The 16730-nt window shown below is 40.6% G+C and overlaps 1 protein-coding gene across 3 annotated transcripts in view; it reads left to right on the plus strand.

The window, feature by feature from the left end:
* The window catches only part of LOC306917463 (von Willebrand factor D and EGF domain-containing protein), a 105957-nt gene extending 95227 nt beyond the window's left edge, over positions 1–10730 (plus strand). For all 3 annotated transcript variants that reach the window (XM_079495687.1, XM_079495688.1, XM_079495689.1), the window contains 8 exons: positions 1823–1918; positions 3097–3192; positions 4430–4525; positions 5618–5713; positions 6519–6614; positions 7309–7404; positions 8060–8157; positions 9448–10730. In XM_079495687.1, coding sequence (XP_079351813.1) covers positions 1823–1918; positions 3097–3192; positions 4430–4525; positions 5618–5713; positions 6519–6614; positions 7309–7404; positions 8060–8157; positions 9448–9468 — 695 coding nt within the window. In that variant the 3' untranslated portion in view covers positions 9469–10730. The remainder of the gene's footprint in view (positions 1–1822; positions 1919–3096; positions 3193–4429; positions 4526–5617; positions 5714–6518; positions 6615–7308; positions 7405–8059; positions 8158–9447) is intronic.
* The last annotated feature ends 6000 nt before the right edge of the window (positions 10731–16730 follow it).

Here is a 16730-nt window from a genome sequence, read left to right on the forward strand (position 1 = left end):
AGGAGGTGGGGGGGATAGCGTGTACCTCCACATGCGTTACGCCCCCCCTAGTGAGACCTTTCACTGTCGGGTGTAAAGAAGATGTTGGCTTGATGGCCCGGGTATCGGAGGAGACCTGAGGCTTTCTTCACCCTCCCAATGACTGAGTACTTGTAGAGAGGCTGGGGAATTGGGAATTGGCTTTACTAAATTGGGATTTGAAGGGGAGGAAATGTTTTTCTTTTGTCTTGAAGGGGCATGTTTTGCACAATAACAGTCTTTTCATTATGTCTGCCCACGATCTCTGTGATTCATACAGTAGGCTACGTTTGTTTACTAGTAAGAGAAATCTATGCAAATCTGGGAATTAAATCGTTACCAAGAAATTTCTTCACCAATGTGTTTCTAAAGGTGTCTAATAACATGTACTAAAAGTTTGAAATTCAACTCCCGTGGGAAATTGAGTTATTAGCATAATATGCATAATATGCCCATAACATCCTATATAAGGCAAAAAAGTCCAAATTTCATCATTCTTTAAGTAGCATGTGACATATGAAACTAGGGGGTTTGCATGATTCTGAATCCATTCCAAGCATTAGTTTTGCACAAAAAACACTCCTTGGGAGGAAAACGGCCACACAAACGTGATGAGGTCAGCACATTTGGTCAAGTGGATATGGCCTAATTTAGTCACTCAGTCACTGATACTAAAATCTGATTTTATTTTTATTTGTTCTATGAACCTGTGACTTGACACCCATACTGTTATAAAACGAAAATAAAAAGATTTTGAAAAGAAAAAAATAGCCAGGTTAATTTAATCGGTTTATTTCTCATGCGTTGTTGTTGTTTCTGCTCTCGCGTAGATAGACGTGTAATTCCGTTAAGGGTCCCGATCCGTGTGTAGAAACACATGCAGATCAAAGGGCTGGCGCTCGGCGGCGGTGATTATTATGCTAACAAATGACTCGTTGCTCTGTCACGACTCCTGTTGATCTCATCCATCATGCTGCAGCGTGGCCCTGTGAGGCCTGTGTTGTGATGATGGGATTAGAGTGGGACCAAATAACCAGCTGTGGCGTCTGGTTTGTGTGTTCTAGGTGCCCCCTGCTGGGCGACTCGCTTCAGTGCAGGCTTGTTTCCCCCTCCCTCATTCAGCCTCTCTGGATCAGTGTTCATTTTGGCAGCAGGTTTAGTTCAGTCGTCTTTTGAATAAAATGTAGAATATAGACTTTTTTTTGTCTAATTTTAGTCGACTAAATGTACATTTTTTGTCGACTAACTCTACAGTTGATTTTGTCGTTAAACATGTATTTTGGCGTGCTGCATCATAATGCCTGATTTTACACTTGGTTGCATGCTGAAAATAGCCAATCTACAAGCTCACAATGCATCACAGCATGACAGGTTTGTTGTGAGCTTGTAGATCTGCTATTTTCAGAGCGCAACACCCGAGCACAACCAAACATAATGACTTGTCTTTTGACTTGTCTCCACTAATTCCTCCCTAACATTAGTGTTTTTATTTTTTATTTGTTGACGAGATTGTCAATATATTTAGTCTTAGTTTTCTGATCTGTGTAGACTGCCCTGTCTGTTACATTACGTTTTAACAGCGGGAGATTAACGGCAAGTATCGCTTGAATTTCATTGGCTATCGCCCAATCGCCCACTATCGCCGGGCGACGTCGCCCAAAAGATTAATTATTTTTTATCTTTTCGGACGAAGTTCCTCCGACCACTTTTCGACCATCGCCTGTTCGCCTGCTATCGCCTCTATCGCTTAGTTGCCGGGTCCCATTGACAAATAATAATGTTAGTAACATGAATGTGTGTCCAGCTCTGTGCAGGCTGCCCTGTGAACACGGGGGGACGTGCGTAGGACTCCAGACCTGCTCCTGTCCCTACGGCTTCGTAGGACCCCGCTGTCAGACCAGTAAGTCCTCACAAATGCCTTTTTTATTATCCAGAGTAGAACAGTGGATTCCAAGATTTTTCTGGATCAAATATTTTGTTCGCGGACCACTCAATTTATTTTGCCACTATTCGGCCGAATAGTTTCGGAATGTTATAATTCTCAATAAATCTTAATGTTTTGTTGATTATGTGGTTATTTTTCTTTTGTGTGTGTGTAGTGACACATTGTGTGTTTATTGTGTGTGTGTAGTGAAACATTGTGTGTTTATTGTGTGTGTGTAGTGAAACATTGTGTGTTTATTGTGTGTGTGTAGTGACACATTGTGTGTTTATTGTGTGTGTAGTGAAACATTGTGTGTTTATTGTGTGTGTGTAGTGAAACATTGTGTGTTTATTGTGTGTGTGTAGTGAAACATTGTGTGTTTATTGTGTGTGTGTGTAGTGACACATTGCATGTTTATAGAGCGTCGCAGTCCCGCCGGAAAATAAATCCCGTTCATTTTTCAGAAAGTATTTATTTAAAGACGTTTACGCCGCGGACAAAGCCAACTCTTGTCGTGACAAATCATGACAATAAACACAATGTTTTGGGCCGAACAAAGAATTAGAAAGTAGAAAACTGTTTGTTGTTTTTCTTCTTTGTAATTATTTGTTTGGTCCAAAATATTGTGTTGTCATGATTTGTCACAACTCGAGTTGGCTTTGTACGACGCTTAAAAGGTCTAAAATAAATACTTTTTGAAAAGTCTATGGGAAAAATGCATTGTGATTCATTTCCTGGGCCTGGCGTCATGAAAGGGGGTGGGACTGCGACGCTCTATTGTGTCCATGTGCAGTGATACATTGTGTTTTATTGTGTGTGTAGTGATACATTGTGTTTTATTGTGTGTGTGTAGTGATACATTGTGTTTTATTGTGTGTGTAGTGATACATTGTGTTTTATTGTGTGTGTGTGTAGTGATACATTGTGTTTTATTGTGTACTGTGTAGTGATACATTGTGTTTTATTGTGTGTGTGTAGTGATACATTGTGTTTTATTGTGTGTGTGTGTAGTGATACATTGTGTTTTATTGTGTGTGTAGTGATACATTGTGTTTTATTGTGTGTGTAGTGATACATTGTGTTTTATTGTGTGTGTAGTGATACATTGTGTTGTATTGTGTGTGTAGTGATACATTGTGTTTCATTGTGTGTAGTGGTGTGTAATCGTCACTGTCACAACGGAGGGCAGTGTGTGTCCCCTGACGAGTGCAGCTGTCGGCCTGGCTGGACCGGACCCTCATGTCAGACAGGTGTGTGTTTTACAAACCACTCGGACCCTCTGGACTTAGTACTTGGGAGTGCTCTTTATTTATTATTATTGCTATTATTAGTATTTGTATTTCATCTACACCATCTCTGCCGAAAATAGCCCATCCACTACTGTTGTCCCCCCCCTCATCCAGAATGGACTGCTAACCTTTTCATGTCAAGGCAAGGCAAGGCAATTTTATTTATATAGCACCTTTCATACACAAGGCAATTCAAAGTGCTTTACAGGATAAAAACAAATACAGAGTGCAACAGTGCATTTTAAAATGAATACAGATTATAATAGATACAAAATAAGATATAGGAGCATATACATTACAACAAATACTAATTTAAAGCCCAGGCAAGACATAGCTGTTATTACACATCACTGGGATAGGCAATGTTAAATAAATAAGTTTTTAAATTGGACTTAAAAATGGCTATGGTTGGGGATTTCCTAATGTAACCTGGAATATTATTCCAGGTTTTTGGTGCATAATAGTGAAATGCTGCGTCAAGGACCCCCAAATTGACACTAATGACCCCCACTTGAAAATATATCCCAGGGAACCCCATGAGAGAAGATTTTTACGGCTCTAGCAGTGATTCTCAACCAATTTAATTTCAAGGACCCCCAGTTTGACATGCATTAGTCTACGGACCCCCTATTTTAACTCAGAGTGTACAAATGGAACCAAATGGACCTGTCCATTTGGTTCCATTTGTACACTCTCTGAGTTACAGACCCATAAGGGTCCATTTGGTTCCAAACTATCATTTAGCTGGGGACCCCCTGGAACTCCCTCAAGTACCCCTGGGGGTCCCCGGACCCCACTTTGGGAACCACTGCTACAGAGTTCAAGTAAAAATAAAAAAGCCTGGGTACCAAGGCTATTGAGACCTGAAACCAGATTCTAATGTCTTCTAAATCATGACCGTTTTCTGAAAGACCTATACTATATCAGTGGTGCTCAAACTATTTCATGTCAACGACCCCAAACATTATGTTATTGGCCACCCACCCCCATCTGAAAATATGTTGTTCCAGGGACCCCCAGATAAGAGTTAAAAACGTTTGCTGTGAAAGAATATATATATTCAAAGATTTGTACACTGTTGTATACATGCTATTTTTCTATGGCTATGGCTAAAGTTTAAAATAATGGTTAAAGTGGTTAAAAGCTAAGGTGACAGATGCGTTCCAGGTCTTAAAGGTTCATTATGTTGTGTCCACAGCTCTGTGTTCTCCTGTGTGTCTGAACGGAGGAGTGTGTGTTCGACCAGACACCTGTGACTGTCCACACGGCTTCTATGGCTCACAGTGCCAGAACGGTACCCATCTACTCACTCACTCACTGGCTCACTGGCTCGCTCGCTCGCTCGCTCGCTCGCTCACTCACTCACTCGCTCACTGGCTTGCTCGCTCACTCACTCACTGGCTCACTCACTCACTCACTCACTCGCTCGCTCACTGGCTCGCTCGCTCACTCACTCACTCACTCACTCACTCACTGGCTCACTCACTCACTCACTGGCTCGCTCCCTGGCTCGCTCGCTCGCTCACTCACTCACTCACTCAATTATCGTAATAAAATAAAAACTATTATAAAACTTTATCAGTTCAACCACTTACCATAAACCCTATTATTAGTTGACTTATACTATAGTGTAAGTATTAGTACTTAGTATTTTATCTCTTTGCATATTTAATTTATATTAATATGTAGTTATGAATAAACCACTATGCTTCCCTGTGAAGAATTCAATGTGTTTATGGTATCTACCGTCTTCGCTCCGTCTCTCTCTCTCTCTCTCTCCCCCTCTCTCTCTCCCTCTCTCTCTCTCCCCCCCCCTCTCTCTCTCTCTCTCTCTTCCCCCCCCCCCCCTCTCTCTCTCTCCCCCCACTCCTCTCTCTCTCTCTCTCTCCCCCCCCTCTCTCTCTCTCTCCCCCCTCTCTCTCTCTCTCTCCCCCCCTCTCTCTCCCCCCCCTCTCTCTCTCTCTCCCCCCCCCCTCTCTCTCCCCCCCCCCTCTCTCTCTCTCTCTCTCTCCCCCTCTCTCTATCTCTCTCTCTCTCCCCTCTCTCTCTCTCTCTCCCCCTCCCTCTCCCCCCCCCCTCTCTCTCTCTCTCCCCCCTCTCTCTCTCTCTCCCCCTCTCTCTCCCCCCCTCTCTCTCTCCCCCCTCTCTCTCTCTCTCTCCCCCCCCTCTCTATCTCTCTCTCTCTCTCTCTCCCCCCTCTCTCTATCTCTCTCTCTCTCCCCTCTCTCCCCCTCCCTCTCCCTCTCTCTCTCCCCCCCCCCCTCTCTCTCTCTCCCCCTCTCTCTCTCCCCCCCCCCCCTCTCTCCCTCTCCCCCTCCCCCTCTCTCTCCCTCGCCCTCTCTCTCTCCCCCCCCCCTCTCTCTCTCTCTCTCTCTCTCTTATCCAGCTGTGTGCAGTCCTCCCTGTAAGAATGGAGGAGCATGCAGGAGGAATAACGTGTGTTCCTGTCTGTCCGGATACACCGGACCGCGCTGTCAGAAGAGTGAGTATGGGCTCCGCCACTAGGTGGAGAGCGGTATAACGACAATATCAACTCTGCACTGTCGACCGTAGATATAAAAACCTAGATGCCTCATTGGCCGCTGCAGTTCGCTGGAGCGACCTGTATCGCAGGGAAGGCAGAAGTCGAGCGGAGGTGCGGAAAGCACGCTGCCACTCGAATGGACTAATGGCCAATCACAGCGTGTCTTGTACACTACGCCACTGCTGTCAACACTATGCATTCAGACACTCTTCTCATCTCCTACATTATCTAGACTATTACATTTGTCTGAGTGCATACTTTCATCCTCCTCTTCCTCCGTGTCTCCTGCTTCCGCCATATTGACCTCATCACGGCCGCTCCGCCTCGTACATGTGTGCAGCGCATGTTGCACACATGTACATGCAGCGTGTAGTAGTTAGTGTAGTACATGATACGTATAGCTCCTTCAATGTACAGTTTATCTGTTGTACATGTGTACATACAGCATGTAGTAGTCAGTGTAGTACATGATATAGCTCCTTCAATGTACAGTTTATATGTTGTACATGTGTACAGTCCGGAGACCACCAGGGGTCCACACGGACCCTTATGGATCTGTAATTCTTGAGTGTGTACAAATGGAACCAAATTATCTCTTATGGGTCCATTTGGTTACATGTGTACACTGTGATTTTTACAGTGTAGATTGGGATCCCAGAGATGGAAATAAATACATAAATTGTATTAAAGTCTGAGGCCTAATAAAGATCAACTGTGGGTCCTAGAAAATCACTCGACTATCTCTCTCTCTCTCTCTCTGCAGGTGTGTGTGAGCCCATGTGTATGAACGGGGGAAGGTGTGTAGGTCCAGATGTGTGTGATTGTCCGTCTGGCTGGCGAGGCAGGAGATGTGATAAACGTAAGTGCTATATATCATCATCACAGCCTTTTTTCATCGCACACACACACACACACACACACACACACACACACCTTTTCAAAACGAGATTTTTTTCCAGCGCAAATAAGATCATAAGAAAGCAGGATCACCAAAATAAATGTGTGCTCTTGGAACGCATCTGTGTCACTTTCGCTTTTAACCAGTTTAACCATTATTTTAAACTTTAACTATTGAAAAATAGGTGATCTACCAGAGTGTCGCGCTACAAGCTTGTAGATCTGAAACATTCATGAAAACGTGTGCAAATCTTTTGAATATATATTCTTTTCACAGCAAACATTTTTGGGAACCCCTGGGCTAAACAATAAAACTATAGAAGGGAGCTACAGTTTGCAAACTCGCCTTTTACCCATTTTGACCTGAGCTCAGATTCTAAAAATGTCTTCTACATCCTGACAGTTTCTGAAAAAGCTATGTTTCTATGTCAGTCGTTCTTCGATTTTTCAAAATAGCAGACCTACAAGCTCGTAGCGCGCCACTCGGTGGCGCGCTATGAGCTTGTAGATCTGCTATTTTTCAATAGCTAAAGCATAACATAATGCTAACACCAAAAGGGGTTCCCGCCCAAAATGGATTAAGTGGTATGTGGATGTGTGTGAGAGCTCCTTCTGGTCCTCGTGATGTCATTTGGTGTTCATGTTGTTTCCTAAAGCCACGTGTCTCCAGAAGTGTCTTAATGGAGGAGAATGTGTGGGTCCAAACACCTGTCACTGTACGCCTGGCTGGCAAGGCATGCTCTGCCAAATACGTAAGTACCGGCACGCACTGAGGAATATATATCCCACCCTTTTCACATTGACCTGTTATAGCGCCACCAACAGGTGGAGTTTTGAAAAAACACATTTTTGGAACAAAATCATCCAATTGCCATCCAAGGCGTGAGAAGAAATGGCACCCTTTTCAAATTGGCTTATAATAGCGCCACCAGGAGGCCACAACCTGACCTGCCCTGGTGGAGACCTGTGCCCCGATGGGGCACTTTTTCTAGTTGTTAATTATTTTCTGAAGCCCGAGTTATATTTTAAACGTATTCTTGGCTAAATGTTGTGATGCAACACATTGTGAGCAGAGGTCTCTGACAGTGGCGTGCACAGACATTTAGAGGGGCAGGTGCTCAAGTGAAAAAAGGGCACCTTGTGCAGCATGTGGAACCGGCCGGTTGCCTTAATAGTGAGATTTATAGATTGTGGGGCCTAAATAATATATTATCAATAATTGATCAATGTCACCATGGTCCACATACTGTACAAAATTTAAAAAAAGGAAAAATAATTGCATTTTTTTTTCTTTTTTTAAGGGCACATTGCCAAAAGGGCAGGGGTGCTCTAGCACCCCCTAGTGTCTATCTGTGGTCTCTCTCATTAGTGTAGTGACGTGTTCCCTGTTCTCTGTTGTTCCCTCAGCCCACTGTGAGCAGCGGTGTCTGTATGGCAGTAGATGCATCAGACCCAACGTGTGTGCCTGTAGGAACGGTTACACAGGATCCCTCTGCTCCACCAAGGTAAGACCTTAACTTGTAGAACACTGGGTTCTCTCAGCGTGGGGACTCTGGGACCCCCAGGGGACCTTGAGGGCATTTGGTTCCAAAACGTACTAAAATAAACATTATATTATATATTGTTTTTTTTACATTCATGTATGAATAAATGTATTTATTAATTTTATTTTAACATCTAGAAATTCTTTTGAAAATATTCAATATTTCTTGTTTTGTCATTTTTGGGGCACATACTGCAGATTTCTCAAGTGACGCACAAGAAATAAGTTGGGGGGGGGGGGGGGGGGGAGTGGAGGGAAAAACAGCACGTTAACATTGATTTTGACGTCACAGTACAATCAATCAATCAATCAAACTTTATTAAAGACACTAGGTCCATAGTGACGTAAAAAAAACAAAACATACAAATACAAACAAAAGGCAGACATTGTCTACATAAAATCACAAATGCATACTATACAGGCTTACACGCCAATGGTTCCACAGTTAAAACTCAATGGTCGCCAAGGACTTATTTAACTTCTTTTTCATGATGTCCTGGAGTGCCAAGGACGTGTTTTTCGTGTTTTATAACATGGTAAAAAAAATAAAAAATAAAAACAAATTTAGACTTTAAAAAAAAAATATATATATATATATATATAAAATAAAATAAAATATATATGCTGGCGGTCTGGGCCTTTTGGCGCCCCCTGGTGGCGATGAATGAGATTAAGAAACAAACCTGACTGAACTCAGTCCCTTTTATTCAGTCTTATCCCCATCGGCCATAACAATGAACGACCAGACGGGGAGACGTATAAAAAAACACTAACCTCTCCCAGGAGTTCCAAGCCTGAGCACATTCATCATAATAATAATAATAATAATAAAACTTTATTTGTATAGCACCTTTCATGACATGAAATGCAGCTCAAAGTGCTTTACAGAGCAATGAAGAGAGAAAAAAAAAGAAAAGAAAAGCAAGGCATAAACATTAAAAAACAAAAGCAGTAATGCAATACAGTGAGGACATGAATAACAAAAAAGATTAAAAAAAAACAAATCAATTAAAAGCAAGGGTGTAGAAGTGGGTCTTGAGCTGTGCTTTAAAACAGAGGCTGCCTGTCGAAGGTACAGTGGGAGTTTGTTCCACGCCGTCGGCCCGTAGAAGCAAAAAGCTGCTTCCCCGTATTTTTTAGTTGACATTTTTTTAGGAAGGTGCGAGACCATTGAGAGCTTTATAAACAAGTAAAATAATTTTAAAATCAATCCTAAAAACTGAAAATAATGATTTACTTCTCTTTCATTCAGCTCCCTATAACGCGAGGATGATCACTCGAGGAAGAGAAGAGCAGAGTCAGACAGCCGCCATCTGTCCCGAGGCGCGGCGCTGTATGCAGGAGCCGGGGACCAACAAGAGACACTTTCTACTGTAGCGCCACCATGCCTTGTTTGTTGTTACTACAGGGAAAACTGGTGGAAAGATTTCCATTTGAGTTTGTACCAGAAATGGTTTCATCACAGAGATTTATATATTTGAGGAGATCTTTTTTTTTTTTTTACCAAACATTTACACTGTAAGGGTCAATTTGGTCCCATTTGTACACGCTCTGAGTTGCAGGCGCCATAAGGGTCCATTTTGTTCAATCGTTCACTCTCAGAGTTACAGACCCGTAAGGGTCAATTTGGTTCCATTGTTCACTCTCAGAGTTACATGTATACAGGCCCGTAAGGGTCCATTTTTGTTTCCATGTGTACACTCTTGAGGGGGCAGGGATCAAAGTTGACCACTTCACTAAACCAAAAGTATATTCTGTAAAAGAGTTGTCTTTTTGTCAAGAAAAGTCTTCCATTACCTACCGTATTTTCAGACCTATCGAACTTGTTTCAATATCATAAGTAGTGCTTTATTATGAGCATTATTATATGAGCAGGTGAAGCTTCTCACTTTGGCTGTAACGTGTACATGTTTGTCCATGGGACATATCTGTATCATTTATTCTGTTGACATTTTTGGATGAATGAGAACCAAAACATCATATTTTTGTCAGGCATTGTTAAAGGTGCACTAAATGATATTTGAGTCGTCTTGTTAACACGTGTGTTAAATGGCGCTACAGTATATTCTGATGGCAATGGTCTCCGGATTTTTAGGGATCAGGACGACAATTGTATCCAACTAGCCCATTTTGACCTGAGATCAGATTCTATAAATGTGTTCTACATCCTGACAGTTTTCTGAAAAAGCTATGTTTCTATGTCAGTCGTTCTTCGATTTTTCAAAAATAGCAGACCTACAAGCTCGTAGCGCGCGAGAAGTCATACAGGATACAACACAAACAAGTGAAATAGGAAGTGATGAGCAGACACATTTGAAACTGGAACACTATAACAAACAAATATCACTACCCCCAATACCCCCCCCCCCCCCCCACACACACCAGGTTGAACAGTATGAAACAAACCAGTCTTTATGAGTATTTATTTATTTGGTTGTTTGATAATGTCTCATATTGTCATGTTGTATATATCTTAATCACCATCCATTTCTTATTAAAGCATTGATTCATATTTTGTAAGAAAATAAAAAACTAATTGCAGATGTTGTTCTGTGTCCGGTGCATACACAATAGTATTCTTATTTCTTATGCTTGCACTGTACATGTTGAGGTGTGTGTGCAGGGACGGATTAAACCCCACGAGGGCCCCTGGGCCGGTAATTTTTGCAGGGCCCCCATAGCGCGTGTGCGTGCAACATTTTCTTGTTTTTCTGTGTTTTTATCATCTTTTTTTACCTAGATTTAACAAAATCAATGGCCAATGAAGGGCTCCAGAAGCCCTTCATTGGCCCAGAGGTGCAGTGTTGAAACCTCACATTTTCAATGTCCATCTAAATACTGATAGGTGGGTTAAGTAAGACGTTCTCCGTTATTTCCAACATCCCAGTGTGGCTCGAGAGATAAACCAGGAACTTAGAAACCAGAGGTGCAGTGTTCAAACCTCACATTTTCATTGTCCATCTAATTTCTGAAAGGTGGGTTAAGTAAGACGTTCGCCGATATATCCAACATCCCAGTGTGGCTCGAGAGATAATCCAGGAACTTAGAAACCAGAGGTGCAGTGTTCAAACCTCACATTTTCATTGTCCATCTAATTTCTGAAAGGTGGGTTAAGTAAGACGTTCGTCGATATATCCAACATACCAGTGTGGCTCAAGAGATAAACCAGGAACTTAGAAACCAGAGGTGCAGTGTTCAAACCTCACATTTTCACTGTCCTTCTAAATTCTAGAATGTGGGTTAAGTAAGACATTCGCCAATATATCTAACATCCCAGTGTGGCTCAAAAGTTAACTCTGGAACTTGGAAACCAGAGGTGCAGTGTTCAAACCTCACATTTTCACAAACAGAAGGTCCTCAACCGTTCTCTTACGAGGCCTATCATGATAATAACATGATCCTACTGACCAGGCTCAGTATATTGGACTTTTGACTCCCACTACATTAAGAAGTGTGTTGATATCACCTCTTCTAGGAGGCAATATGACCTGTTTGATACCAATATACTTGACATTACGAGCTTAAGTAGCTCGTTCTCACTAGAATTTTCTGTGCCAGCGTGGCACTAGAAGTAATGTTAGGGGTTTATAAACGGAAGGTTCCTGGTTCAAAACTCAAAAGCAACTCAATAAAAAAGGTTTATAAACCTAAGGTTCTATGTTCAAAACTCAAAAGCAACTCAATAAAAAAGGTTTATAAACTGAAGGTTCTAATGTTCAAAACTCAAAAGCAACTCAATAAAAAAGGTTTATAAACTGAAGGTTCTATGTTCAAAACTCAAAAGCAACTCAATAAAAAAGGTTTATAAACTGAAGGTTCACAACAAAAAGGACTACAAAACTTGTGTTAAAAAGACTGTTTTTTTCTAATGGTGTAGTGTTCAAACCTCACATTTTCAATGTCCATCTAAATACTGATAGGTGGGTTAAGTAAGACGTTCGCCGTTATTTCCAACATCCCAGTGTGGCTTAGGAGATAAATCTGGTACTTGTAAACCAAAGGTGCAGTGTTCAAACCTCACATTTTCACTGTCCATCTAAATTCTCGAATGTGGGTTAAGTATTACATTCCCGATTATAGCTTACATGCCAGTGTGGCTCAATAGATAAAAACTAGGCTTCATAAACCTAACATCATAGGTTCAAACCTCAAACAAAACTAAAATGCCAACTAAAAACAAAAACCCTCAACTCAAAAGCAACTCAATCAACAATGAAAAAAACTACAAAACTTGTGTTAAAAATGCTGGTTCCAAAGCTTCAATACTGCAATCAAACTGAAGGAAGTAAAAAAAGGAAAACACTTTGAAACAAATGAAGGATAATTCCATGTTGTTAGCTTATAGATCAATATTGTTTGTTGTCGGTCGAAATACTGGAATTTATAAGCTAAAGGTGTAGTGTTCAAACCTCACATTTTCACTGTCCTTCTAAATTCTAGAATGTGGGTTAAGTAAGACGTTCGCCAATATATCTAACATCCCAGTGTGGCTCAAAAGATAACTCTGGAACTTGGAAACCAGAGGTGCAGTGTTCAAACCTCACATTTTCACAAACAGAAGGTCCTCAACAGTTCTCTTACGAGGCCTATCATGATAATAACATGATCCTACTGACCAGGCTCAGTATATTGGACTTTTGACTCCCACTACATTAAGAAGTGTGTTGATATCACCTCGTCTAGGAGGCAATATGACCTGTTTGATACCAATATACTTGACATTATGAGCTTAAGTAGCTCGTTCTCACTAGAATTTTCTGTGCCAGCGTGGCACTAGAAGTAATGTTAGGGGTTTATAAACGGAAGGTTCCTGGTTCAAAACTCAAAAGCAACTCAATAAAAAAGGTTTATAAACTGAAGGTTCTAAGGTTCTGTGTTCAAAACTCAAAAGCAACTCAATAAAAAAGGTTTATAAACTGAAGGTTCTAATGTTCAAAACTCAAAAGCAACTCAATAAAAAAGGTTTATAAACTGAAGGTTCTATGTTCAAAACTCAAAAGCAACTCAATAAAAAAGGTTTATAAACTGAAGGTTCACAACTCAAACAACAAAAAGGACTACAAAACTTGTGATAAAAAGACTGTTTTTTTCTAATGGTGTAGTGTTCAAACCTCACATTTTCAATGTCCATCTAAATACTGATAGGTGGGTTAAGTAAGACGTTCGCCGTTATTTCCAACATCCCAGTGTGGCTTAGGAGATAAATCTGGTACTTGTAAACCAAAGGTGCAGTGTTCAAACCTCACATTTTCAATGTCCATCTAAATACTGATAGGTGGGTTAAGTAAGACGTTCGCCGATATATCCAACATCCCAGTGTGGCTCGAGAGATAAACCAGGAACTTAGAAACCAGAGGTGCAGTGTTCAAACCTCACATTTTCACTGTCCATCTAATTTCTGAAAGGTGGGTTAAGTAAGACGTTCGCCGATATATCCAACATACCAGTGTGGCTCAAGAGATAAACCAGGAACTTAGAAACCAGAGGTGCAGTGTTCAAACCTCACATTTTCACTGTCCTTCTAAATTCTAGAATGTGGGTTAAGTAAGACGTTCGCCAATATATCTAACATCCCAGTGTGGCTCAAAAGATAACTCTGGAACTTGGAAACCAGAGGTGCAGTGTTCAAACCTCACATTTTCACAAACAGAAGGTCCTCAACCGTTCTCTTACGAGGCCTATCATGATAATAACATGATCCTACTGACCAGGCTCAGTATATTGGACTTTTGACTCCCACTACATTAAGAAGTGTGTTGATATCACCTCGTCTAGGAGGCAATATGACCTGTTTGATACCAATATACTTGACATTACGAGCTTAAGTAGCTCGTTCTCACTAGAATTTTCTGTGCCAGCGTGGCACTAGAAGTAATGTTAGGGGTTTATAAACGGAAGGTTCCTGGTTCAAAACTCAAAAGCAACTCAATAAAAAAGGTTTATAAACTGAAGGTTCTAAGGTTCTGTGTTCAAAACTCAAAAGCAACTCAATAAAAAAGGTTTATAAACTGAAGGTTCTAATGTTCAAAACTCAAAAGCAACTCAATAAAAAAGGTTTATAAACTGAAGGTTCTATGTTCAAAACTCAAAAGCAACTAAAAAAAAAAGGTTTATAAACTGAAGGTTCACAACTCAAACAACAAAAAGGACTACAAAACGTGTGTTAAAAAGACTGTTTTTTTCTAATGGTGTAGTGTTCAAACCTCACATTTTCAATGTCCATCTAAATACTGATAGGTGGGTTAAGTAAGACGTTCGCCATTATTTCCAACATCCCAGTGTGGCTTAGGAGATAAATCTGGTACTTGTAAACCAAAGGTGCAGTGTTCAAACCTCACATTTTCACTGTCCATCTAAATTCTCGAATGTGGGTTAAGTATTACATTCCCGATTATAGCTTACATGCCAGTGTGGCTCAATAGATAAAAACTAGGCTTCATAAACCTAACATCATAGGTTCAAACCTCAAACAAAACTAAAATGCCAACTAAAAACAAAAACCATCAACTCAAAAGCAACTCAATCAACAATGAAAAAAACTACAAAACTTGTGTTAAAAATGCTGGTTCCAAAGCTTCAATACTGCAATCAAACTGAAGGAAGTAAAAAAAGGGAAACACTTTGAAACAAATGAAGGATAATTCCATGTTGTTAGCTTATAGATCAATATTGTTTGTTGTCGGTCGAAATACTGGAATTTATAAGCTAAAGGTGTAGTGTTCAAACCTCACATTTTCAATGTCCATCTAAATACTGATAGGTGGGTTAAGTAAGACGTTCGCCGATATATCTAACATGCCAGTGTAGCTCAAGAGATAAACCTGGAACTTGGAAACCAGAGGTGCAGTGTTCAAACCTCACATTTTCACAAACAGAAGGTCCTCAACCGTTCTCTTACGAGGCCTATCATGATAATAACATGATCCTACTGACCAGGCTCAGTATATTGGACTTTTGACTCCCACTACATTAAGAAGTGTGTTGATATCACCTCTTCTAGGAGGCAATATGACCTGTCTGATACCAATATACTTGACATTACGAGCTTAAGTAGCTCGTTCTCACTGGAATTTTCTGTGCCAGCGTGGCACTAGAAGTAATGTTAGGGGTTTATAAACGGAAGGTTCCTGGTTCAAAACTCAAAAGCAACTCAATAAAAAAGGTTTATAAACTGAAGGTTCTAAGGTTCTATGTTCAAAACTCAAAAAAGCAACTCAATAAAAAAGGTTTATAAACTGAAGGTTCTAAGGTTCTATGTTCAAAACTCAAAAGCAACTCAATAAAAAAGGTTTATAAACTGAAGGTTCTATGTTCAAAACTCAAAAGCAACTCAATAAAAAAGGTTTATAAACTGAAGGTTCACAACTCAAACAACAAAAAGGACTACAAAACTTGTTAAAAAGACTGTTTTTTTCTAATGGTGTAGTGTTCAAACCTCACATTTTCAATGTCCATCTAAATACTGATAGGTGGGTTAAGTAAGACGTTCGCCGTTATTTCCAACATCCCAGTGTGGCTTAGGAGATAAATCTGGTACTTGTAAACCAAAGGTGCAGTGTTCAAACCTCACATTTTCACTGTCCATCTAAATTCTCGAATGTGGGTTAAGTATTACATTCCCGATTATAGCTTACATGCCAGTGTGGCTCAATAGATAAAAACTAGGCTTCATAAACCTAACATCATAGGTTCAAACCTCAAACAAAACTAAAATGCCAGCTAAAAACAAAAACCATCAACTCAAAAGCAACTCAATCAACAATGAAAAAAACTACAAAACTTGTGTTAAAAATGCTGGTTCCAAAGCTTCAACACTGCAATCAAACTGAAGGAAGTAAAAAAAGGGAAACACTTTGAAACAAATGAAGGATAATTCCATGTTGTTAGCTTATAGATCAATATTGTTTGTTGTCGGTCGAAATACTGGAATTTATAAGCTAAAAGTGTAGTGTTCAAACCTCACATTTTCAATGTCCATCTAAATACTGATAGGTGGGTTAAGTAAGACGTTCGCCGATATATCCAACATCCCAGTGTGGCTCGAGAGATAAACCAGGAACTTAGAAACCAGAGGTGCAGTGTTCAAACCTCACATTTTCACTGTCCATCTAATTTCTGAAAGGTGGGTTAAGTAAGACGTTCGCCGATATATCCAACTTACCAGTGTGGCTCAAGAGATAAACCAGGAACTTAGAAACCAGAGGTGCAGTGTTCAAACCTCACATTTTCACTGTCCTTCTAAATTCTAGAATGTGGGTTAAGTAAGACGTTCGCCAATATATCTAACATCCCAGTGTGGCTCAAAAGATAACTCTGGAACTTGGAAACCAGAGGTGCAGTGTTCAAACCTCACATTTTCACAAACAGAAGGTCCTCAACCGTTCTCTTACGAGGCCTATCATGATAATAACATGATCCTACTGACCAGGCTCAGTATATTGGACTTTTGACTCCCACTACATTAAGAAGTGTGTTGATATCACCTCGTCTAGGAGGCAATATGACCTGTTTGATACCAATAAACTTGACATTATG

This window comes from Electrona antarctica, assembly GCF_951216825.1.
Source record: "Electrona antarctica genome assembly, chromosome: 24".
Taxonomy (NCBI): domain Eukaryota; kingdom Metazoa; phylum Chordata; class Actinopteri; order Myctophiformes; family Myctophidae; genus Electrona; species Electrona antarctica.